Consider the following 25,676-nt stretch of genomic DNA (forward strand, 5'->3'; position numbering starts at 1 on the left):
CTCTGTATGACAGACTCTAGACGACCATTGACTTTCTTCTTTTAAGAGCCTGTTTAAATCTCTTGCACATTTTCATCTGGGTTGTCTGTCTTTTTCTTTCCAATTTGCAACTCTTTATATATTCTGGATAGAAACATTTTTGTGATCATATGTGTTGCAAATATCTTCTGCTCTATGACTGACCTTTTTACTTTCTTAATGGTATCTTTTGATTAATAGAAATTCTTAGCTTCACTGTAATCAAATATATCCAATTTTTCCTCAAGGAAAATATTGGATAGAAGATATTCTCCTATGGTATCTTCTAAAAGCTTCATTGTTTTTCCTTTCATGTTAAATCTATAATCTACCAGAATTGCTTTTAACATATAGTGTGAGAAAGTGTTTGTTTTTTATTTAGATAGCCAATTGTTCTAGCACTTTAAAATTTTATTTTATTTTTACAAACTAAAGAGGAAATTTTATTTACTTAGGTAACATTTGTTTATAACATTATATAAGTTTCATGTGTACATTATGTTTATACTTCTTTTCTTTTTTACATCTTTATTGGAGTATAATTGCTTTACAATGTTGTGTTAGTTTCTGCTGTACAACAAAGTGAATCAGCTATATGCATACATATATCCCCTCCCTCTTGAGCCTCCCACCCACCCTCCCTATCCTACCGTCTAGGTCCTCACAAAGCACTGAGCTGATCTCCCTGCCAGCACTATTTTTTTTTTTTAAAGACCATCCTTTTCCCACTACTCTGCAGTGCTTCCCTTGCCATATATCAAATGTTCACATGTGATGGGATCTGTTTCAAGGTTCTTTACTCTGTTTCACTGATTTATTCGTATGCCAATATCACAGTCTTCATTTCTAAAACTAATAATAAGTCTGTATATCTTACAGACCAAACTTGCCCTCTTTGTCCTTCTTTTTCAATAATGCCTTGGCCCTTTGTATTTCCACATAAATTTTAGAATCTTAAATTTCACCAAAATAAAAACTTATTGGAATATTGATAGAATTATATTGACTCTAAATGTCAATTTGGGGAGAATTTACACCTCTCAAATTCTGAGTCTTCTAATCCTTGAATATGGTATACCTTGCATTTATTAAGGTCTTTTATTTATTTATTTTATTTATTTATCTTTGGCTGCGTTGCATCTTCGTTGCTGCACACGGCTTTCTCTAGTTGTGGCGAGTGGGAGCTACTCTTCTTTGCGGTGCGAGGGCTTCTCATTGCGGTGGCTTCTCTTGTTGCAGAGCATGGGCTCTAGGTGCGCGGGCTTCAGTATTTGTGGTGCACGGGCTCAGTAGTTGTGGCTCATGGGCTCTAGAGCGCAGGCTCAGTAATTGTGGTGCACGGGCTTAGTTGCTCCACAGCCATGTGGAATCTTCCTGAAGCAGGGCTCGAACCCGTGTCCCCTGCATTGGCAGGCGAGTTCTTAAACACTGTGCCACCAGGGAAGTCCCTATTAAGGTCTTTTTTTCCTCTCTCTCCATAATATTTTGTAGGTTTTGATCTTGAGGTCTTGCACATTTTTTATTTTTTTATTTTTTTTGCGGTACGCGGGCCTCTCACCGTTGTGGCCTCTCCCGCCGCAGAGCACAGGCTCCGGACGCGCAGGCTCAGCGGCCATGGCTCACGCGCCCAGCCGCTTCGCGGCATGTGGGATCCTCCCAGACCGGGGCACGAACCCGTGTCCCCTGCATCGGCAGGCGGACTCTCAACCACTGCGCCACCAGGGAAGCCCGAGGTCTTGCACATTTTTGATTAGATTTATTCCTAGGTACTTGATTTTTAATTTTTTACCTATTGTAAATGCTAACTGCTATTTTAATTTCATTTCTAACTGTTTTGTGGCTAGAATAAAGAATTTATTAATCAAAACAGCACTTGCATATGTAAGCAACAGTTATGAAGTGAGGAGGGGCACTGGGAAGATTTTTAGCAATGCTCTTCTAACAGAAACCACATGCACACTCTTCTAAAGCCATCTTAAATAAATTTTCTACTACAACTACTACCAATAATAATAGTAATGATGATGAAAAATATCTTTGATATGAATAATTGAATTTTTGCCAATATTTTGTAAAGACTAAATAAAAGACTTTTGGGGAAGATTTACAAAATACAAACTGAGCAAAAAATAGTGTACTTGCAACACGAATGCATCCTCAAGACAAATTCCCTCCCTTCCTTCCGACTTCCAACCAGATCATATCCCTAAGTTGCCTTTTATATAAAAATTCCAGAGCAGTGACTGCATCTGAGAATATCTATTGCCTGAAGGATGAAATAAAATTCATGTTAGTGTCATATTCTTTTATCACCACCTTTTTTTTCCCCTCAAATTAATACTTACAAAGTGCCATGTTGCTACCTGGAATTTAGTGTTGCAGAGAAGAATGAGATCGTACCATTTCAGAGCCATCAGTTTGGTAAAAACACAAAGGACTTGGAAAACCAAGTATTGGAAATGAAAAGTGATGGGTGGGAGTGTCACCAGGTTCATCCAACTTAGACAGTGACTGGCACTCTCTGAGATAGCTGAAGATGGGTCTCTGACTCTGGAGCTCAAGCTCTCAGCAGCTCTCCTCTTCACTACTGGAGGATGGGGTCTGCCTGGAGTGGGCAGGAGCTTCTCTGACTTGCTCATCTCTTTTCTGCAGGTTCGGGCCCTAGTAGCTGACTTTTCCATCATTTTCTCCATCCTGCTGTTCTGTGGAATTGATGCCTGTTTTGGCCTGGCAACCCCCAAGCTGCTCGTGCCCAGCGTCATCAAGGTTTGCCCAGGACCCCTGCTCTGTGCATTCTCTCCTCCTGCCCACCAGTTGCAGATCCTTTCCCCTCTATGCTGATCAAATTTTTATGTGCTCAGCCACGTAACCACGTGGGTTCTCTGTATGCTCCACCCTTCCCACACGGCCTGCTAGGGGCGGTCCTTTGAGAGAGTGGTTTCCTCAAACCACATATATCCACGATGAACTCCTGCTGTGTAGCCACAGGATGGGGAAGGTGCTGGAATCTACTCTCCAGCCCAGCTGAAGCCCCTTGATTTCCACTTACAGGTTTACAATTCCCTCGCTCATGGCAGTCTACAAGTTGGGCCATCTTCTGAAAATGATCCTTTAAAACAGTGATCCTCGGGAGTTCCCTGGTGGTCTAGCGGTTAGGATTCTGGGCGTTCACTGCCATGGTTCATTCCCTGGTCGGGGAACTGAGATCCCGCAAGCCATGCGGCGAGGCCAAAAACAAACAAAAAAAACAAAACAGTGATCCTCAAAGTGTGGTCCCCAGACCAGCATCTCGCCCTCATCTGGGAACTTGTTAGAAATGCAAATTATCAGCTCTACTCGAAACCCATGGAATCAGAAAGTCTGGGGGTGGGGTTCAGGGCTTTGAATTTAACAAGCCCTCCAGGAGATTCTGGGGCCTGCTTAAGTTTGGGAACCACTGCTTCAGAATTTCCCATTAGTCTAGAGTTGGTGCTATTTGCTTGTAGCTCCGCGTGAGCCCTGCTCCCTCACAAGGAGCTCGACCCGTCTAAACTGGACTGGGAGGTACAGGTTCTAGAACTGACCCTCCCTGCCTTTGAGGGCTTGACCTTCGCAATATTATTTCAGCTTAAACATCTCATAAAACTCATGTTGGCCTTGAAATGTAAAGTACTGCTTTCTCTGAAGTAAACAAAAGGTAAACTTCAGCCCAGCTCCTGCACAGATAATCCTTTACTCTTAATATGCAAGTCTAAATTAATGTTCGGTGTTTTACAGACAATTCTATAACCTCCCCCAGACAGATGACTCAGAGAAGAGGCAGAAAGCATCAGGCACTGGGCCCATCATTTTCTTTTTTCTTGCTGTTGGGCCTCATTGCCATTTCTTGTTAACATCTTTTGCAATTAGTGACCACGAGCTCTCTACCAATGCCCCCTGACTCTGCACCTCCCTGTTTCCCAGACAAGCCCATGGCGGCTGCAGCAAATCATCTCCTTTGTTCTGTAGACACCACTGCCCTTCCCAGGTCTGTGCCTCCGGGGTCTCTCTAAAGTTGCAGGTGCCTAATGTCTTTAAGGGATAAGATTGCACTTGAAAAGTACCCCAGGTGTGGGAATAGCGGGAAGTCTGGGAGAGCGGGCTAGACAACAAGTGCACCGGGACAAGGGAGAGAGAAAAGGGCCTTCTCCTTTGCTCTGCTCAGCCCACGCGGCCTGATCGAGGCTGGTTCGTGGCCCCCTTTGGGAAGAACCCATGGTGGGTGTACCTGGTAAGCATCCTGCCCGCCCTGCTGGTGACCATCCTGATCTTCATGGACCAGCAGATCACGGCCGTCATAGTCAACCGGAAGGAGAACAAGCTGAGGGTAAGGCTGGTGCTAGGAGGAGGGGCACAATCTCTTTCTTCCCACAGAGTCAGAAGGAATGAAGGAGGGAGGAGGTGCTTCTTTCAAAATGTTGGGCCATTTGTGAAGCAAAATATGAGGGCAGAAGACTGGAGTTCCGGGGGTGGGGAGAATGTGACCTCCAGATGTGGGTAAGGCCAGAAGGGCCAGCGGAGAGGCTCCAGGGACCAGGACCAAGCCCAGGATGGGCCACTGGGCACGGCTCCTTGCTTCTCCCAAAGTGACCCTCCCGCTCTGTCTCCTGACAGTGAACTTGGGAGTCTGAACAGATCCTAACAAGGGGATTTTGACCCGGAACCATAAGGCAGAGGGGCATCCATGCCTTCCTGGCCCCGCCAACCGTCCTCCCTGCCTCTGAGTCTGAGGAGACGCAGACTAGTCTCTCCCCCATCCCAGCCTGGGTCACTCTCGGCTTGGTCTAGGCCGGCCCCACCTGGGACCCCTCATTAGGGAACTATAGAGATACTGGGCTGCTGGGTAGGAGAACTTCTTCCCAAGGACCCAAACCCAGGGCCTCTCCAAGCCTGAACACCCCTCTCCTCCCTTACCTGCGTCCGTTCCCTGGTTCACCAAACCCTGGGGTTGGTGAGGCCTGGTCACCTCAGGGTGGCAGTCCTCTCAGGGTGCTGTGTAGAAGCCCACGGGGAGCCCTCAACACATGTTCCACACAATGGCTGCCTTGGGAGAGCTCTGTCTCCCCCACCCCACCCCAACAGGTGGTTGGGAACTGGCTCCCTAGACAGCTTCCTCCCTCCCACTGCCCCTGCAGAAGGCTGCTGGCTACCATCTGGACCTGTTCTGGGTGGGCATCCTCATGGCTCTCTGCTCCTTCATGGGGCTCCCCTGGTACGTGGCTGCCACGGTCATCTCCATCGCCCACATCGACAGCCTCAAGATGGAGACGGAGACCAGCGCCCCTGGGGAGCAGCCGCAGTTCCTGGGGGTCAGGTAGGTGGTGGTCAGGGCCCGAGGACCACCTGGGCAGGAGGGGTCAGATTGGAGGTAGTGGGGAGAGAAAGCAGGTTTTTCTTACCATCAAGGTATTTGGGTGAATAGGGCCCCTTCTCTAACAACCCAGGAACCACAGGGATAGGAGTGATATCCCTGAAGGGAGGGAAGAGGGAGACGAAGAGTCAGTTTTAAGCGGTGCTTTCTTCTTAATAGATTCCAGTCTGTACACCCCAGCCCCTACACATGCTCTCACCTCTCACCTGTACAGGCTGCTCAAGAGTTCCCACAGAGCCCCTTCTGACCTGACTCTTTGTCTCCTCTTCAAGACTCCCTAGCCATGCCGTCCCCCAAATAACCCAAAGCAGGGTTCGGGTCCTGCTCAATCTCCATTCCTCCAGAAAGCCTTTCCAGGACCACTCCCACCCCCTGGGCTGTGGCCCATGGCCTGTCACTTCCGTTCCTTCACTCGCCCCTCCTCTCATGCGAATGTTTCAGGCAGGGAAGCGCATCTTCCACCCCTTCGGACCTCTGGGGTGAGCCCACATCAGACCCTGGCATTCTCATACATGGCTGTCCTAAGAGCTTCTCCTCACTACCTCGGAATTCCTGGGCTGCCCGGCCAGCCCTGAGCAAGGTTCCTATGGTCAGGGCAAGGTCCCCTCCCCAACCCCTGAGCCCCAGATGGCTGGGCCTGAGCAATCTGCCCCAGAGCCCCAAGCTTCCCCTGGACTTGTGCCTGGGTCTGAGCACTCCAGAAAACATACCTGCCCTCTAGCCCCTGATACCTGCTCTGCCAGCAGCCAGGCCCCATTCCCTTAAATCCTCATCTGTCGTGCTTCACAAGCGTGGGATCTTATTATAATCAAAAGGCAGGGATAATGAGCACTTCATATCCCACTTCATCCTCACAACAACCCCTGAAGTGCATGCCATTAGTCATGTTCTACTAATGCTGAAGACATTTAGGGCCTTGCCTGATGCCACACAGCTAGTAAGTGGCAGAGCCAGGATTCAACCCAAGCTGGTCTGGCTCAAGCACCCCCTGTTAGCCACTGCACTGGATAACCTCCTGAACGCCCCTACAAATGCCCTCACCTCAGTTGGATTCCCTCTCTTCCCATGTGCCAGGCAGCTGGTCCTCACGTCACTGGTTTACTCTCTGGAATGGGGCAGCAAGGCAGAGGCCAGAGCCTTGGACACAACCTTCAAGTGCCCACAGAGGGCTGGAATGGTCATGGACCATCTCCCAATCCACCCTGACCATGTGTTCTTTTCTGCCAGGGAACAGAGAGTGACCGGCACCATTGTCTTCATCCTGACAGGGATCTCTGTCTTCCTGGCTCCCATCCTGCAGGTGAGGCTCTGCACCCTCTGCTAGGGCCCTGTCCGCCCGAGAAGGCACTGATCCGATGCCTCAGAGGGGGGAACGGCCTCCCCACAAGGCCCCTAAAAAGGCAGGATCCTATTAGGCCAGACATGTTTCATCACTATTACTGTTTTCTGTAATGTTGCATCCTTTATTATCAGCAGCAGGCCATCCTCACTGCTCTTTCCCACCCCTCCCAGGGTCCACCCTCACCTTTCTGAAGGACACTTCCCACAGACATTTCTGCCAGTTTCCATCCTTGCTTAAATCAGTAGCTTCTCAAGCTGGTTGTGTTTCCACGTTGTGGTTTATGGCCTCCTTGCTCACCTAGTTTCTGAAGTTTAAAACTTGCAGGGGAGAGGGAGGCTTCTGTCCTTGTTCTTGGGGCCTGTTTTCTGCTCCTCTGTTGCATGTCTTGGGCGCATAGGTGACTTTTTCCCACACTGTTTGAAGCCCCTCTTGCTCATGTCCTTCCAGATCAGCTGGAAGAGATGATAGCAATGGGGTGTGCATTTGGAGCATGGGTCCCCCAGAAAGGCTTTCCATTCCAGCCTTTCACCTGTTGTATTAGTCTGCTCTGGGTGCCACAACAAAAGGCCACAAACTGGGTGGCTTAAACTAGACATTTATGTTCTAGAAGTAGATCATGGTCTTTCCTCATGTGTGCACGTCTGTGTCCTATGTAATGTGTCCTGTGTCTCTTCTTATAAGGACCAGTTGTATTGAATTAGGCTTCATCCATGTGACTTAATTTTACCTTAATTACCTCTTTAAAGGACCTATCTCCAAATTCAATCACATTCTGAGGTACTAGAGGTTAAGACTTTAACATATGAATTTGCCTGGGCCGGGTGGGGGGGGGTGTGTGGGGGTCGGTTAAGGTGCAATGGCTCTTTGGCAGCCTCTCCACAAAAGTAGACATTCCCTGGCCATTTAAAATACTCTTATTAAATAAACAAAATGCCTGCCCCCCACCCCCTGTATGCAATCTGTTTCCTGCCAAATGGAAACATCCGTTAAAAAAATACCCAACCTCAAACCTGTTTGGTTGTGCCCAGCACCAGTTCTCAAGCCAGAAATATTTTCCATTGTAAACAAATGAATTAACATCATGGTTCTTTAGTCTTCATTGTTTTACAAACTTACCGCGAATGAGCTTGTAAAAAGATATTCAAAGGGGAAACTAGCTGCAAAAGATTGGGTGACTACAATTTAGCTTAATTCAAGAAAGGAAAGCCTTCTGAAGGCATTAAGGGAAAGGGCCACTGACAGATCATGACGCGGAGTCTTAACCACTGCGCCACCAGGGAAGTCCCCTGCTGCAGTTTTCGGCACAAATGTTGTAACTTCCAAGCTGTAGACTGTATTTCCGTATTAATTTATGCATCTTATAAAAACAAATGGCGGGGGCTTCCCTGGTGGTGCAGTGGTTAAGAATCCGCCTGCCAATGCAGGGGACACGGGTTCGAGCCCTGGTCTGGGAAGATCCCACATGCCGCGGAGCAACTAAGCCCGTGTGCCACAACTACTGAAGCCCGCACACCTAGAGCCCGTGCTCCACAGCAAGAGAAGCCGCACCAATGAGAAGCCCAAGCACTGCAATGAGGAGTAGCCCCCATTCACCGCAACTAGAGAAAGCCCGCCTGCAGCAACGAAGACCCAAAGCAGCCAAAAATAAATAAATAAAATTATTTTTTAAATGGGGGAATTCCCTGGCAGTCCAGTGGTTAGTTAGGACTTGGCACTTTCACTGCAGTGGCCCGGGTTCGATCCCTGGTCAGGGAACTAAGATCCTGTAAGTCTCCCAGCACAGCCAAAAAAACCCTAAATGGGCTCTATAACTAGGATAAGATGCCAGATATGGGGAAATATTCATTATTGCTTTGGCTGTAATGAAAAAGTTTTTATGGGGTTTATTATAGCTCCAAATGCTCTGATATTGTCTTCGCATTCAATCACAAAAGGATATGAAAAATTTGCCTGCTCATGTTCTTTTACAGTGAGAGGAAAAATATATATAATCATTTTATTTAACCATTAATCTATTTGATAAGTTTTATAGCATGGAAGACATCTAGATTTTTATTGAATATAAGATTTAAGATTTCTGATTAGATTGTATCAAGGTGTATATCAAGGCTTTCAAAATTGTTAGGTGATTAAAGCATTATCACTAGCTGACACCAGTACTAAATATTAGATTGATTTTAGGTAAAGGAGAGATGTTTGGTATAGCCAGTTAAAGGAAAATACAACTTAATCCAGATCTGTATTCTTAGATTTAATCCCAGAATTTATTACCAATCAAGAAAATTTTCCATAAAACTTGTTTAACTTTTTGCAACTGTAAGTTTGCCTCGTTCTGTCAAATTAGGCGTAGCCAAGTACTAGACACATAGAGAACTTACATTAGAGAGCTGTCTACCCAAGACCATACTTTAGTTGAAATTCTTCATTCTTATTTATGTAGCCAACAGAAGAGAGGGCCCTCTGATGCTACAAATTTAGGGGGTGCAAGTTGGATCCTAGTTACTAGGATCCAACTTCTATTTTTAATATTTTATTAATTTTTATTTTTATTTTAATTAATTTTAAATTAATTTTATTTTATTAATTTTTAATTTTAATTAATTTTTCTATATCACTTATTTTATTAATTAATTATTAATTTTTATTTTATTAATTTTTCTATATCACTTATTAACTTCACCTATTTTTGTACCAGTTCCTCCAGTCAAGTTCTGTTCCAGGGCTTCTCAAATTTTGATATGTATTCAGAACTAGAACAAAAAATTTCACAATTTGTATGGAAACACAAAAGACGCCAAATAGCCAAAGCAATCTTGAGAAAGAAAAACAGAGCTGGAGGAATCAGGCTCCCTGACTTCAGACTCTACTACAAAGCTACAGTAATCAAGACAGTATGGTACCAGCACAAAAACAGAAATATAGATCAATGGAAGAGGAGAGAAAGCCCAGAGAAAAACCCATGCACATATGGTCACCTTATTTTTGATAAAGAAGGCAAGAATATACAATGGAGAAAAGACAGCCTCTTCAATAAGTAGTGCTGGGAAAACTGGATAGCTACATGTAAAAGAATGAAATTAGAACACTCCCTAACACCATTCACAAAGATAAACTCAAAGTGGCTTAAAGACCTAAATGTAAGGCCAGACACTATAGAACTCTTAGAGGAAAACATAGGCAGAATACTCTATGACATAAATCACAGCAAGATCCTTTTTGACCCACCTCCTAAAGAAATGGAAATAAAAACAAAAATAAACAAATGGGACCTAATGAAACTTCAAAGCTTTTGCACAGCAAAGGAACAAGATAAAAGACATAAAGACAAAAAGACAACCCTCAGAAAGGGAGAAAATATTTGCAAATGAAGCAACTGACAAAGAATTAATCTCCAAAATTTACAAGCAGCTCATGCAGCTCAATATCAAAGAAACAAACAACCCAATCCAAAAATGGGCAGAAGACCTAAATAGACATTTCTCCAAAGAAGATACACAGATTGCCAACAAACTCATGAAAGAATGCTCAACATCATTAATCATTAGAGAAATGCAAATCAAAACTACAATGAGGTATCGCCTCACACCAGTCAGAATGGCCATCATCAGAAAATCTACAAACAATAAATGCTGGAGAGGGTGTGGAGAAAAGGGAACCCTCTTGCACTGTTGGTGGGAATGTAAATTGATACAGCCACTATGGAGAACAGTATGGAGTTTCCTTAGAAACTACAAATAGCACTACCATACGACCCAGCAATCCCACTACTGGGCATATACCCTGAGAAAACCATAATTCAAAAAGAGTCATGTACCACAGTGTTCATTGCAGCTCTATTTACAATAGCCAGGACATGGAAGCAACCTAAGTGTCCATCAACAGATGAATTGATAGAGAAGATGTGGCACATATATACAATGGAATATTACTCAGCCATAAAAAGAAACAAAATTGAATTATTTGTAGTGAGGTGGATGGACCTAGAGTCTGTCATACAAAGTGAAGTAAGTCAGAAAGAGAAAAACAAATACTGTATGCTAACACATATATATGGACTCTTAAAAAAAAAAATGGTCATGAAGAACCCAGAGGCAATACGGGAATAAGGACGCAGACCTACTAGAGAATGGACCTGAGGACACGGGGAGGGGGAAGGGTAAGCTGGGACACAGTGAGAGAGCGTAAAATAGATAGCTAGTGGGAAGCAGTCGCATAGCACTGGGAGATCAGCTAGGTGCTTTGTGACCAGCTAGAAGGGTGGGATAGGGAGGGTGGGAGGGAGACAAAAGAGGGAGGAGATATGGGGATATATGTATATGTATAACTGATTCAGTTTGTCATAAAGCAGAAACTAACACACCATTGTAAAGCAATTATACTCCAAAAAAAATGTTTAAAAAAATTTTAATGTGTATTAAAAATCACCTGGGAATCTTGTTAAATGAAGATACTGACTCAGTAGGTCTTGGGGGGTGTGCCAAATTCTGCATTTAAAAAAAAATTTATTTATTTATTTGGCTGTGCCAGGTCTTAGTTGCGGCACTCGGGATCTTTAGTTGAAGCACGCAGGATCTAGTTCCCTGACCAGGGATCAAACCTGGGCCCTCTGTATTGGGAGCATGGAGTCTTAACCATTGGACCACCAGGGAAGTCCCCCAAATTCTACATTTTTAACAAATTCTCCAATGGTACCAAATTATGCTGGTCCAAAGATCACACTTTGAGCAGCAAGGAACAAAATCACCCCCACCCCTCTCTCCGTATCAATGGATGGTTAGACTGATATTAGATACGGTGATGTTTATTAGAGGATCAGTGATAACGTTGCAGGAAGGGGGACCCCTTCCAGGGCCCAAGAGTGGGCTCTTGTCTAACACGCAGAAATGAATTGTCTGAGGAGATACACATGCTGACAAAACAAGAGACTTTATGGGGAAGGGGCGCCCGGGCAGAGAGCAGCAGGGTAAGGGTACCCAGGAGAACTGCTCTGCCACACAAAGTCTCAGGTTTTATGGTGATTGGGTTAGTTTCCGGGTTGTCTCTGGCCAATCATTCTGACTCAGGGAACTTCTTGGTGGCGTGCGCATCGCTCAGCCAAGATGATTCCAGCGAGGATTCTGGGAGGTTGGTAGGACATATGGATTGGTGTCTCCTCTCTTCTTTGAACTTTCCCGAATTCTTCCCGATGGTGGTAGCTTATTAGTTCCTCGTTCCTTACCAGGACTTCCTGTTGTAAGATGACTCATGCGAGTGGCTACTATCTTGCCTGGCCAGGGCGGGCGGCTTCGGTCAGTGTTTCCCCTAACAATAATCTTCCGTCCTTCCAGCACCAATTTGCAAATATTTGGTTATCTTGTCAAACGAGGGCACTGAGGGATGAAGTGACCATGTATCTGATGGGCAGCATAAATGGCTTACACACTCAGTTCTGCAGATTCTCAGTTCATCCCAAGCCCCAAAGGTTTTTTGTTTGTTTTGTTTCCTTCTTTGCCTGCAACTCACCACAGCTCATTAAGACTGTGGATTACTGTATTCTGCCTCAGAGGAACTCCTGACCATGTGGAAGTGCCCCCCCCTCTGGTCCCCATGTTGTTCTCATGATCTCAGCCTCAAATTATATGGGAAGGCTGTGATGTCCTTATGTTTGTAGGGCTGTGATCCTTGTTCATTCCTTTAGCAGGTGGTATAAAGCTGACACCAGAGGCATCTTTTTGCCACTTGACTGTGTCACTAATATTTGAAAAGGGCCTTTCCCTGGAGATCCAAGAAAGATTTGCACCGATTAATCTAGAATTCTAGATCACAGCACTATCACTTGTGATGTCATGGGCCATTGGGATTTTCTGAGAAAGCTGCTTCAGCCTGCAAATGACAAGACTGGAGACAATTTCCTAGTCTTGATAATGAGGTGACTTGATAATCAGTCACTGGTAACTATAAACTAAAACAACTCAGTTTGATGTGGTTTTCACACTCATTAGGGTGAAAGGGAAGTTTTAAGCCATCTTAAATTTGTGTTGTTACAGATTATAGCTTGGTCTTTTTTTAAAATTAATTAATTTATTTATTTATTTTTGGCTGCGTCAGGTCTTTGTTGCTGAGTGTGGGATTTCTCTAGTTGTGGCAAGCAGGGGCTACTCTGTTGCAGTGAGCAGGCTTCAGTAGTTGTGGCTCGTGGGCTCTAGAGCGCAGGCTCAGTAGTTGTGGTGCAGGGGCTCAGCTGCTCTGCAGCATGTGGGATCTTCCCGGACCAGGGCTCAAACCCGTGTCCCTTGCATTGGCAGGCGGATTCTTAACCACTGCGCCACCAGGGAAGCCCCTATAGCTTAGTCTTTTAAGATTTTATTTCTCTGTTAATTGCTCCCACCCTTTGAGGCTGATTAGTACAGATATTTTTTTCAGATTATTTTCCCATTATAGGTTATTACAAGATATCGAATATTGTTCCTGTGTTATATACTGTAAATCCTTGTTGTTTATTGTATATATAATAGTGTGTATCTGTTAATCCCATATTCCTAACTTATTCCTCCCCCTCCCTCTCCTTTGGTAACCATAAGTTTCTTTTCTTTGTGAGTCTGTTTCTGTTTTGTTTTGCTTTTTTAGAAGTAGATTTATTTATTTACTTATTTATTTGGTTGCACCTGGTCTTAGTCGCAGCAGGCATGCTCTTTATTTTTATAATATGAATTTTAAAAAATAAATTTATTTATTTATTTATGGTTGCGTTGGCTCTTCATTGCTGTACGTGGGCTTTCTCTAGTTGTTGTGGCGAGCGAGGGCTACTCTTTGTTGCAGTGCATGGGCTTCTCATTGTGGTGGCTTCTCTTGTTGCGGAGCCTGGGCTCTAAGCTTGTGGGCTTCAGTAGTTGTGGCTCGCGAGCTCTAGAGCACAGGCTCAGTAGTTGTGGCATATGGGCTTAGTTGCTCCGTGGCATGTGGGATCTTCCAGGCCCAGGGCTCAAACATGTCTCCTGTATTGACAGGCGGATTCTTAACCACTACGCCACCAGGGAAGTCCCAGGTGTGCTCTTTAGTTGTGGCTCACAGGCTCCTTAGTTGCGGCTCGCCAGCTCCTTAGTTGTGGCTTGTGAACTCTTAGTTGCAGCATGCATGTGGGATCTAGTTCCCTGACCAGGGATCAAACCCGGGCCCCCTGCATTGGGAGCGTGGAGTCTTAACCACTGTACCACCAGGGAAGTCCCTGTTTCTATTTTGTATAAAGGTTCATTTGTATGATTTTTTAGATTCCACATATGTGATATCATAAAATATTTGTCTTTCTCTGTCTGACTTAGTATGATATTCTCTAGGTCCATCCATGTTGCTGCAAATGGCAATATTTCATTTTTTATGGCTGTGTAATAGAATAATATTCTATTTTGTATACACATATATATCTTATTAAAACAATAGTCTGTTGATGGGTTGAAATTTTTACCTTATTTCATAATTAGGCAAAAACTTCATAAGCCATGTACAAATGGAGTGATGCAATGGGCCCAGATTTCCTTTCTTTAAATTCAAGTGTTGTAGTTTAAGGTTTATAGCATATGGGTCCAAATCATGCTTTGTGTTTAAAAAATGAACACAGCCTAATTTTAAACGAGAGGTTATTGATTTGTTTGGATTTGCCAACATTCTTAAATGGCTTCTAAAAGTTGGACACAGTACTTTGTGTTCTCACAAGTGTTCAGCACAGCTGCCCTGGGAGCGAGCAGAGTAGCCTTGCTCGCAGCGGTGAGCCACGGGTGCAGGTAAAGGGAAGGATGAAAGAAGCAAAGACTCAGCTTGGAGAGACATCCCTCAGAAGTCTTCTAAAGAGTCCCAGTGATGATTGTAGAACAGTATGGGTGACATGATCCACTTGTGAAAAAGCCAGCAAACTACCTGTGAGCATGATGGGAAGGAGAGATACCCACCAACCCATCAGCAGTTGGTTGTCAGCCAGTAGGGGTTACTTCATACACTTCTGTTGATTCTTTTTTACCTGATCGTATATGATGCGCGAGCTTTGTTCATCAGCAGGTGCTCCCCACTCATTAGTAGGTCAGCTCATCAAAGGTCCCCAGGCCCCTGCAAGCTGAGCAATGCAGTTTGGCGGGGGGGCCCTTAGCTGGCACTGGAGGTGGGAAGGGGCTGGCAGGAATGAGCAGTCTGTGGAGAATTGCCATGTTCCAGAAGGTCTATCTTCAGCCAGACCACGTGGCTTCTGCAAGGCCTAAAGGGGGGCAGGGGGGACCAGGCTGGGAGAGCAACTGTCCACTGGGCTAGAGAAGAGGGCAGGAGTGCCTCGGAGACCATCTCCTTCCCCAGTGACACTCTGGCTCCAGATCTGCTAGCAGACACTTCATTCCTCCAAACATCCAAGCTCTTTCGCCCCTTGGAGAAAGCCGAGGCTGACCAGGCTGCTTCTGTGGCTCACAGACAGTCACCCTGAACAGGGTGGCCAATAGCCTGCCTTGGGCAGAGGCCCAGTCCAGAGCTCTGCTTCCCTCTCTCATTTCAGTACATCCCTTTGCCAGTGCTGTATGGAGTCTTCCTCTACATGGGTGTGGCCTCCCTGAATGGCATCCAGGTAAGGCTCTCCCCTTAGGTCCTCTAAGCCTCATTTTACAGATGAGGAAACTGAGGCTCAGAATTCAAAACCCAGATCGAGCTGACTCCTACGAGGATTTCACTACACCTCTCTCTTCTCTAAGGCAATTTGCACAGAAGAAAACATTTTGTTTTGTTTTGTTCTTTATTTACCACGATACACCAGATGTCTTGGATAGCTTGTGTTGCTGTTAAGTTGCATTTTCCTTGAATGTGGACAATGTTTACTGGGGCCAGCGCCAGGGCTGTAGCCCTCACCAAGGGCTCAGCTCTCCCCCACCATAAGATCTCATTATACATCCTCCGAGACCTCCAGGCCCCTTCTTTTGCATGCTTAAGGCCTGACCAGGGGCTCCCCTCTATGGGACCCCACTGCAGCACCCATTTCACCAGACCCAAGCCCCCAGAGGGGCCACCAGGGTCCCCACGGCCTGGCTGAGTCTTCCCCTGTCCTCACCAGTTCTGGGATCGCTGCAAACTCTTCCTGATGCCGGCCAAGCACCAGCCGGACCATGCCTTCCTGCGGCACGTGCCCCTGCGCCGGATCCACCTCTTCACCCTGGTGCAGATACTGTGCTTGGCTGTGCTCTGGATCCTCAAGTCTACGGTGGCCGCCATCATCTTCCCAGTCATGGTAAGATGAGCACAGTCTTCCCCCTCGTGTTCAGCAGGTTCAGATGGGGAAGGTGTCCAGGGGGAGACCCACCCTAGCCTTCTCCTCCACAGTGGCCTGATTCTCTCAGGGTCACAAAGGCAGGCACAGATCGAGATTCGAGATTCGGGTTGCGACTCCAGGCCAAGTAGAGCTGGGGGGCGGGGGTGTGGTGGAATGCAGAGGAGAGACGGGGAGGGAAGTTGTATGTGGTAGGTGGATGCTGTAGTGACAGCCCACACGCCCGCCTCCACCCAGCTCAGGTCAGGGCGGCTCAGTGAGAATGCAAAAGCCAACCAACTTTCCCAACTCTGGAGTGCGATGGAGAAGCTGGGCAAATTCAACAAGGGGACTGAGTTCCCCACTGCCAAAATTCAAACCAAGTGCGGAAGTAGATCTACACTAAATATAATTCTTCACCCTTCAATATAACTGAATTTGAAAAGATAAATGGGGGGATGGGATGGGGAGAGCTAGAAATAGAGATTTAGAACTTCAGAGTCCAACGTCATTAACATGTCATTGTTTGGAGAAGCTGGGGCAAGTATGTGAGCATTCTTTGACTATTCTTGAAATTGTGTGTAAGTCTGAAATTATTCCAAAATTAAAAGTGAAAAGAAGAAAAGCCAACAACATGTTGCATCTGGCATCTAGATCGCCCATGGAGGGCAGTGGCCTCTGCCCCTGCTGGGGCATGGGGAATGGGAGGGGGGACTGTGGGCTAATGCTTGGGGGGAAGCCCTAGGTGGGCCCTAAAGCCTGCAGGGCTGGATTCGGGACCAAAGTGAGGACACAAAGTAGGATCTGAAATATCCTGGCAGGATTCTGAGTCAGTGATTCTTCACCCTGCGCTCATAAGAGTCACTTGGGAGCTTTTTAAAAGCACATGCACCCAGGCCTCAGCGCAAATCAATGAACTCAGAATCTCTTAGAGAAACCCAGGCATTGGTATTTATAGTAAGTCTACAGGTAAGCATAAATGTCCAGCCAAGGTTGAAAACCACCACTCCAGGGAAAGTGAAATGGATCCTCCCCAACAGGGCCCTCATGGGTTTCAGAGGTGAGGAGGGGAAAGGATCGTCACAATTGGCATGGACTGAGTGCTATTTCATTTAGTCCACACCTTCCCTAAAGAACTACCATTTTACAGACTGGAAAACTGAGGCTCAGAGAGCATGTGTGAGTGACTCAAGCCACACAACCAGGAAGGAGCAGAGCCAAGATTCACACCTTCCCCCATATTGATATTTTTTAATTTACATGCAGTAAAATGGACTCTGTTGTTCTATGAGTTCTGAAAAAACACAGAGTAGCGATTCCGCCACCACAGTCATGATACAGAACAGTTCCATCACCTCTAAAATTCTGTGTTGTCCCTATGTAGACAGCCCTTCTTCCTACCTCTGCCCCTAGCAACCATGCTCTGTTTTCAGAGCCAGGAATTTTAAAAACCAGGTCTGACCAACTCCCGAGCTCTGCTTGCTTCCAAGACACAGGGTCAGTGAGGACCCAGTGTTAAATCCCGCTGGATGTTTTTCTCCCTGACCTCATCTAATGGCTAGTTCTTGGTGAAAGGACAATATTCATAACTAGCTACTTGGACCCATTGCATCTATTAAAAGTCAGTGTTTAATCTTCTCCAAAGAGCACGTGTTTTGCCTTTGTTTATCCTGAACAGAACCAAACTTTCTAGACTTTCCTTTAAAAATTCTAGATATGCCAGTATACTTTATTCAGTTTGTTAGCAGAGAGATTGGCAGCTCTCAGAAATGGGGGCACGGGGACAGTTGGTCTCAAAGTGTAATCCCTGAATCAGCAGCATCAACATCTCCGGGCAATCTTGTTAGAGATGCAAATCTCAGGCCCCACCCCAGACTTTCTGAGTCAGAAACTCACCCAGCACCTAGCAGTGTGGGTATTAACAGCCTGCCAGGTGATTTGATCTAAGCTCAAGTCTGAGAACCACTAATTTAAAGAATAACTGTAGTTCTCCACCCACGGGCCCCATCTGGCTCCCCCCCCCACAGCTGTCACAGGCTCTGTGCATCTGGGTCACTGGTAGGCATCGCCACTCAACTGAGGAGAGGCTGGATGAGAGGAACCAAGATGGGTGGGAGGTGAACAATGGTTTGGGGGAGCTTTGAGAATGTTCCAAAGATACCAGAAAAAGTCCCTGAACATAGCTGACTGAGGGAGAAAATGAATTGTGCCCAAGTTCGGGGTCTTGAGCCCATGGTTTTCTCTGAACTCTCACCACAGATCCTGGGCCTCATCATCGTTCGAAGGCTTCTGGACCTCATCTTCTCCCAGCATGATCTGGCCTGGATTGACAACATCCTTCCAGAGAAGGAGAAAAAGGAGGCAGATAAGAAGAAAAGGAAAGGGGCCCATGAGCACAGTGAAGAGGAGGTGGGGAGGATGTGAGGCCTGGGATGATGGGAGGGATCAAGAGACCCTCCCTCCACCTCTGCCATGGCCAGGGTGGGGAGGCTTCTCAGGTAGCCGGGAGCGACTGCCTGGGCCCCACGTCAGTCTGGTGTGCTGAGATCGCGTCTATTCATGTGAATACCCTGAGCGTGGGCCAGAGTGAAGAGCCCTCTCATCCAGGAAAAAGTCAGTTGGCCATGCCTATTTTCCCCCATTCCTGTGGGCTCTTGGGGCCATTACAACAGCACTGTAGGTCCCTGAGGGGACAGGGCAGAAGACTTGGCTCCATCATGGAGGAGGTTATGAGGACTGACCTCCAAAGAACAGAGCAGGCCCAGGGGGAGGGGTCTGATAGGGACTCATTAGTAGACTGGAGTCCTGGGCAAGTGGGAGGACGGGGGACAAGCCTTGCTTGGGCCTGTCCATAGGGTCCTGGGCAGAGAGGTGGGGGAAGACGCACGTGGCCTCCTGAAAGGAGGGTGACTACATTCCCCAGATGCCTGGGACCACTCAGTCTCAGTTGTCCCATCTGCCCCTCTCTTCTCCCATGCTTCCTCCCCATCTCACCCCAAAACACTCAGGGAGTCAACAGACAAGAAGCCAGTCCAGAACTTATAGTAAATCACAAAATGTTAGTGAAGAAGACTGTCTAGTTCAAGTGTTCATTACAGATGATGAAACTGTCCCCCAGAAGGGAAGTGACTCACCCAAGATGGACGTATAGGCTAAATGTCTAGGAGGGAACTAAGAAAACCATTCCGACTTTGAATCTGATCATTTCCAACATACTAAGCTGCCCATGTCCTTCCTAACACCATGCCTGGCTCCCATTCTCCCAATTTGACCCAAACCCACATCCCTGCCTCCACCGTGAACTGTTCGCCTAGCAATCTTGCCTTGTGCAGATCAAAGCTGCTCAGAGGCAAGCCCTTGCTGACTGATTGGTGACGATTAAACCATCTTCTGATGGTAGTGATAGGCCAAAATTCCCCTGGCCCTCAATTACTGTCCTCTTCCCAGAACATAAGAGGCCCATAATCCCCATTCACATGTTTTTCATTGATGATTTTTTTTGGCCGTGCCGCACAGCTTGCAGGATCTCAGTTCCCTGACCAGGGAATTGAACCCGGGCCACAGCAGTGAAAGCCCAGAATCCTAACCGCAAGGCCACCAGGGAACTCCCCCTTGTTGATGACTTAGATGATTTGCAAAGTTAGGTTCTGAGAACAAAGAAACTGAGAGTCTAAGTGCCTTTGAAAGACAAGTATTATTCTTTCACTGATTCATTCAATAAATATTTCAGTGGCTACCACAGGCCAGGAACTATTTCAGGGGTGGGAAAAAGCATCTCTGGTTTATATGATATATTCGATGGAAAAATGGGATTCAATTTACATAAATTCATTTTATACACGTCTTCAGCTACTGTGTGAGGTTCACTCCCAAGTGACTGGTTACCACGACAGTTGAAACTGTTCTGAAGAGTAACATTCCTGCAAGAGTTCTGTCCTTTCTAGTGTCCTCAGTGGGCCCCAGGGTCATTGCAGCACCCACTGTCTAGTCTGGATATGAAGAGGATGGTGGTTTGCACACTGTGGACGCGTGTATTTTCCATCTTGGCAAGAAAGCCAACACTGTCGTATTGGTGGTATTTATCAGCTTTTCCCACTGTTTCTCTCCAGCCCCAGTTCCCTCCTCCCTCAGTTATAAAGATTCCCATGGAAAGTGTCCAATCAGATCCCAAAAACGGTATCCACTGCGTTGCCAGTAAGTAAAGCACACGGTGTCTCTCCCTTCCTACTTACTACTAATCCTCCACCTCTTCCTCAAGGAACTTTCGTCTCTAACTCAGGTCTATTGGTCTTAGATACTAAAGGACTCCTGTGCTAGGCAGAGTTCAAAAAGAACTGGGCTACAGGAACTGGAACTCCAACCATATGGAAGCCCCAAATCAAACCATGTAGACTTCGGTGATCAATCTTCATTAGTTTAGGCAAACCCCCTCTTTCCCTCCTTACCCCTAGTGCCCTCAGGTGCCTGTGGTACCACCTCGCCCCCTCTTGCATGACCTGCTGAGCCTCTCATGTGTGCCAGTGGTTACTGAAATGATTGAGAGCTCAAAGCCAAGCTGAGTTGTCCCCTTTAGGAAAACAAGTAGCATCACACTGGGATTATAAATTAGTCAAGGTCCTAGTGGTTGGGCTGTGATTCTGTATGTGCCTGATTCACAAGCACCTTCCACATGTTGAAAAGGGAACCTGCCTGGGAAGGATCAGATGTGGCTTATGAAGATCTCGGGGGATTTTATTGCTGCCTTTACCCGCTTCCAGCCTCAGCTTCCTATTGGTGGATAGTCCTGTCATCAAGACAACACAGTCTATCCTGGGAGTAGTCTGAAAGATGCCAACATGGGTCCTGACCCTGGCGCTCCTAAGGGCTTGCCGCTTTCCCCAAAGGCCCATACTGGGGATCCGGCCAGCCCCCACAAGGGCCCTTCAAGGAAGGGCTTCCCATTACATTCTCCTCCAGAAGTACCTCCTCCTTTTGAATTTCTCATGCCCTTCCCCCTTCTCATTTGTATACCTCCATCACCTTTCTTCATTCTTCCCTGGCCCTCACCGTGCCTCTCACCCACCTCTGGGTGAAGGAATAATTGAACCAGAAGCCACCCATCTCTGTGAGGCCCCTGTATTCCTCTTGTGTGGTACTGGCCACGGGGTTAGAGAATAGAAAGGAGAAGAAATGGGTGAGGGGAGCACTGTAGAAAGAGGGTATATTCTCCAGAATAGTTCACAAAGCTGTTCCACGTCTGACGCTTTGATTTTCCTGCCAGGACAAAGATCTTCCAGTTGGAGTTACTCACTCTGATTCCTCCTTCAGTGACTCAGAACTCGACCGAAGGTAACAGCCATGAGATAAGACTCTCTGAGTGTTAGATAAGAGCCTAAGCAATGGCTTTGAAAGCGGAGGGACTAGGATTTCCCGGGCTAACCAGTGTCTCAGTAAAAGGCCTTTGCTGGTCCACCACAGGACACAAAGGTACAGAGCTGATTATTGGGTGTCAAGTAACAAATCTGTCCTCTTATTGACATAATATGATTACACCACACAAAGGTACTGAACTTTAGAAAAGGAAATTATTACAAAATATTAAGCAGAATGAAAACTGAAAGTAAATATTGAAAAAGGAAAACAGAAACTAGACGTGATTTAAGTATTTATTATTAAAAGCCAGGATGAATGAACTCTAAAGATCAAAACACCAAGCACTCTAATACTCTGTGGAGTAAAACAGCAGCATGGTTACTATGCAAAGGTCAGAAAGGGTATCAAGGAAAGCTAACTAGATATCAATGATCAAGTGGAGATAAAAAACAGTCAAGAAAGGATTCAAGGCCCAGGTTCCAGGAACTCCGATGCCAGCCATGTGATTCCTTGCTGTCCTTAATGAGAGCCACCCTCAAAAAAGGTGGGGCTACTTGATGACTGAAAACAAGGGGGGATCAACAATAGAAAAGAGGAATTCAGAGGCAAGAAAGTCTGCCTCAGTCATTACTAGGGAAGATGGTGGAGGCAGTCCCACTCCTACAGTGTGCCCTAAGCTGGACAAGAATCACTGTGCTACATCTGACAGTGAAAGCACGGGCTATCCCAGGACTAGAGGTAGCTGGCTGCAGACGGAGATGGGACTCACCTGAGAGATTTTAGGAAACATGTACAGGATCTTCTGAGCTATATGTCAAAGCTGTTATCACACTGCCAGGATGAGAAGAGATTTATCACCAGGGTAATAAGCCTCCCTAAGCAGCACTACTGTGTCGCATGTCCAAATGACATCTCTGCCTGCCTTCTCATCCCCCCTCCCCAGTCAGGGCTCCTATGCCCTTAATGCCACAGATCTTTATAAATACATGTGTTAAGAGAAAAGCACTGTCTATCTTACTTTCATTTTAAGGTAGCCTACACAAAATGAAACCTCTTAATGCTCTAATTTCAGTTAATGGAGAGAGAATTTGGTCCAGGATAGGACACTTCCAAAAACCTGTTAAAGTACACAAAGCAGGGGACAAGGCCAGAAATGCAGACAATTTCGTGACTAGTGACGGCACCTCCCAACTATGCTGGTGTTTTACTGAATCTGTGAGAGTACCTAGAAGTAAAGACAACTAAATAGCAGGATTCCATTTCAGTGAGGAAAAAACTCAGCAACATGAGCTGGTTTAACAAAGATTAAGCATCCATGGTCTACCAGGCACGATGCTTAACCTCTGGGAATATAGAAAGACAGGCATGTGTACCACATGCCAAGAACGGAGCACACATAAGGGAAAGGACAGGCATCTACAGGAGGAATCTGCCTTACCCAGAGAATCTGGGAACAATAAATAGGAGTCTTCCAGATGTGCAGAGTCAAAGAAAAAAGAGAGAAAAGAAGGCGCTGCAGGTATGGAGAAAAGGCCTGAAATATCACACAGACACAGGGCAAAGAACCCAGGATGGATGGGGCAAACAGCAAGCAGGCAGAAGTTTGAGCAAAGAAGGCTCTTGTCTCACCAGGCTAAGGAGCTTGAATTCTGTCCTTTGAACAGTGGGGAACCACAGTCAGGTTCATGATCCAAAAAGTTCACTTTGGCAGCAATGTGATAAATAGGTCGAAAAAGAGTGAGACCAGTCATTGAGACAGCTGAAGGCCAAGCAGATAGGATACTGCTAGTTCCTATGATGTGTTAAGAGTTCAAAAGCAAAGACAGAACTATTTGCACTAGAACCCTGTTCTGGGGGATAGCATTAAAAAATACCAAATCCTAGATAAATCATTCTTCCCTCTTCTTTTTCTCATTCAGCATCACCCTGCACTTCAAAATCTCCTGTCCAGCTTCACCTGCCTTCAGCTACTCACAGAGCCCAGTCTTCATGGTGCCACAGGTGAAGATAGAGATGGAGCCAGACTGTGACTTCACAGACATGGAAAGATATGGAAGAGAAGCTGACAGCGAGACCACCCTCTAGGAGGATGGACGGGGCACAGAGTGAGGGCCTTGTTTAGTCTTCACTGTGAGGGTCTGGGCCAAAACCCTTCACTTTTCCAAACCTGTTTCCTTATTTACCAAACAGAGGGAGTCATTCTGCTTGATAGAAAACTGGAGAGCTGCTGATGAAAAGTACTACTTATATGCAAAGCCCTCTACTTCCCTCTGTAGTTATGAAAATAACTAAAGCTAAATGTTACACCTTATTTTAAAATGCAGTCCAGCATAGAAATTATAACATTTCTTTTGAAATGAAAAAATGCTTTCTCTCAAAACTGTAGCTAAGATAAAGGGGCACTACTCAATTTTTATTTAAAACAAATATCAGTTAAGATTTTTTTTTAAAAGCTGAGATTTTAAATGATCTAGATGGTCTTAAAACAACTTAAAATACTCATACTTTAATAGACCAAGGTTGGAAAATTTGTTTTGCAATTTTGCATATTAAGAAATGCTAAAAAGGACCTCTTATCTCTCCATCCAATTCAGTTTTCTAAGGGTCATATGACAAGTTTGAACTATCTGCATTATGAGTCTTGTTCCAGCACAGAAGTGTGACTGGGGCTTTTCCAGATTGAAAGCTATTTCTAAAAGTCTGGTAATGAAAGAACCAACATGTTTGAGTGGATATTTTAAAAACAAAATAGTTCCTGTTAAAATGAAACCTCAAATCACATGGCAAATCAACAAAATGATCCTTTAAATTAGTATCACTGGTTTTTAAAGCCCAGAATCACATTTCATTATGCATTTGGGTAGGTCTTTCCTGAAAGTTTTCAATGGCCTGATTCCCAAAGTCAAACTTGCATTCACATTAATATTGCATATTAGGCAGGGCTCATGTGAAATTTTAGAAGATTAAAACTCTGCAATACTAGTCAGACTAGTACTTTAAAGGAATAATTAGAAACAAATTGGGTAGATTTAAAACCCGTTAATAGTGAAGCAAACTCTTTTCCTCATGAAACTTAAAATCAGTCTTCTTATCTTCAAGTCACATTTAACAAACACCAACCATGTTTATTTACCACCTACTGTGTGCCTAATAGCCACAAGGCATCTGACATTTACCTTCTCCAAAAAAACTGTGGATTTGAATCTTGAGTAAATCACTTTGGTTACGGTTACCACATTTACTCAAGATGACAAATGCAGGTGCTTTTTCTTTATCCCTTTCTATTTTTTAAAGACAAATGACACTAGATCATTAACCACCTTGAGTACAGGGACAGTTAATTGCCTCTATAATCCCCAGACCCAGTACAGTGCCTGGTCCATAGAAAGCTCTCATTGTTTATTAAATTAAATCTCAGAACGCCCTTCCAAGGATACTGCCATGAGGTAAAGCTCTAAACCTCCACCACTTCTACTGAGAGCAGCAGAATTAATTAGCTGCTCACTAATCCAGAACCATTGCCTGAGCTTAAGTATAAATTCTTTGTCTTCATCTGCACCAATTTTGGGAGAGCTAACAATCTACCCTTAACATTTCAGTTTTAAAAACTGGCTGATTTCCAATAGCATTTTGTCCAAATTGAATTGTAGAAATGTTGTGGATTCAGGAGTAAATGTGCTTGATTAATCAAACAAGCTGGAAAACTAGAATGTTAATTTTTTGTTGTTGTAAACTGATCACCGTAATTTTCACATTGCCTGTCATTTGCATTTTGTACGCACACGCACACACACACACACACACACACACACACACACACATACACATGAACATTTTAATTTCCATAGCTTTTAATAGGTTGACATATTGGTACTTCTCCATGCAGTAACAATAACTTGTAACTACAGTTCAATAAAACTTAATCCTGTCTGCTCGTCTCGCTCCATGTTTAATAATTTGGGTGAGTCAGCACGCATGGCTGATGTACAGGAACTACACCTCACTTGCAAAAATATCTCTAGCAACTATCACCCCTCTTCATCTCCAGAAAACTATCAAAAGCGTAAAGGCGACGGGCTTCCCTGGTGGCGCAGTAGTTGAGAGTCCACCTGCCAATGCAGGGGACATGGGTTCGATACCTGGTCAGGGACGATCCCACATGCTGCGGAGCAACTAAGCCCGTGTGCCACAACTACTGAGCCTGTGCTCTAGAGCCCGTGCTCCACAACAAGAGAAGCCACCGCAATGAGAAGCCCACGCACTGCAATGAAGAGTAGCCCCCACTCACCACAACTAGAGAAAGCGTGCGCAGCAACGAAGACCCA

General features: G+C 45.5%; 1 protein-coding gene across 4 annotated transcripts in view; it reads left to right on the forward strand.

Moving 5' to 3' along the window:
* The window catches only part of SLC4A5 (solute carrier family 4 member 5), a 124,749-nt gene extending 99,474 nt beyond the window's left edge, over nucleotides 1–25,275 (forward strand). For 3 of the 4 annotated variants that reach the window (XM_060309074.1, XM_060309076.1, XM_060309077.1), the window contains 9 exons: nucleotides 2,671–2,784; nucleotides 4,202–4,363; nucleotides 5,172–5,350; nucleotides 6,635–6,707; nucleotides 15,259–15,327; nucleotides 15,808–15,981; nucleotides 18,259–18,408; nucleotides 21,260–21,327; nucleotides 23,271–25,275. In XM_060309074.1, the coding sequence (XP_060165057.1) occupies nucleotides 2,671–2,784; nucleotides 4,202–4,363; nucleotides 5,172–5,350; nucleotides 6,635–6,707; nucleotides 15,259–15,327; nucleotides 15,808–15,981; nucleotides 18,259–18,408; nucleotides 21,260–21,327; nucleotides 23,271–23,436 (1,155 nt within the window). In that variant the 3' untranslated portion in view covers nucleotides 23,437–25,275. Of the gene's footprint in view, nucleotides 1–2,670; nucleotides 2,785–4,201; nucleotides 4,364–5,171; nucleotides 5,351–6,634; nucleotides 6,708–15,258; nucleotides 15,328–15,807; nucleotides 15,982–18,258; nucleotides 18,409–20,108; nucleotides 20,194–21,259; nucleotides 21,328–23,270 lie in introns of all 4 variants that reach the window. The other variant, XM_060309075.1, reaches the window with a different exon arrangement.
* The last annotated feature ends 401 nt before the right edge of the window (nucleotides 25,276–25,676 follow it).

This window comes from Globicephala melas, chromosome 12 (assembly GCF_963455315.2).
Source record: "Globicephala melas chromosome 12, mGloMel1.2, whole genome shotgun sequence".
Taxonomy (NCBI): Eukaryota; Metazoa; Chordata; class Mammalia; order Artiodactyla; family Delphinidae; genus Globicephala; species Globicephala melas.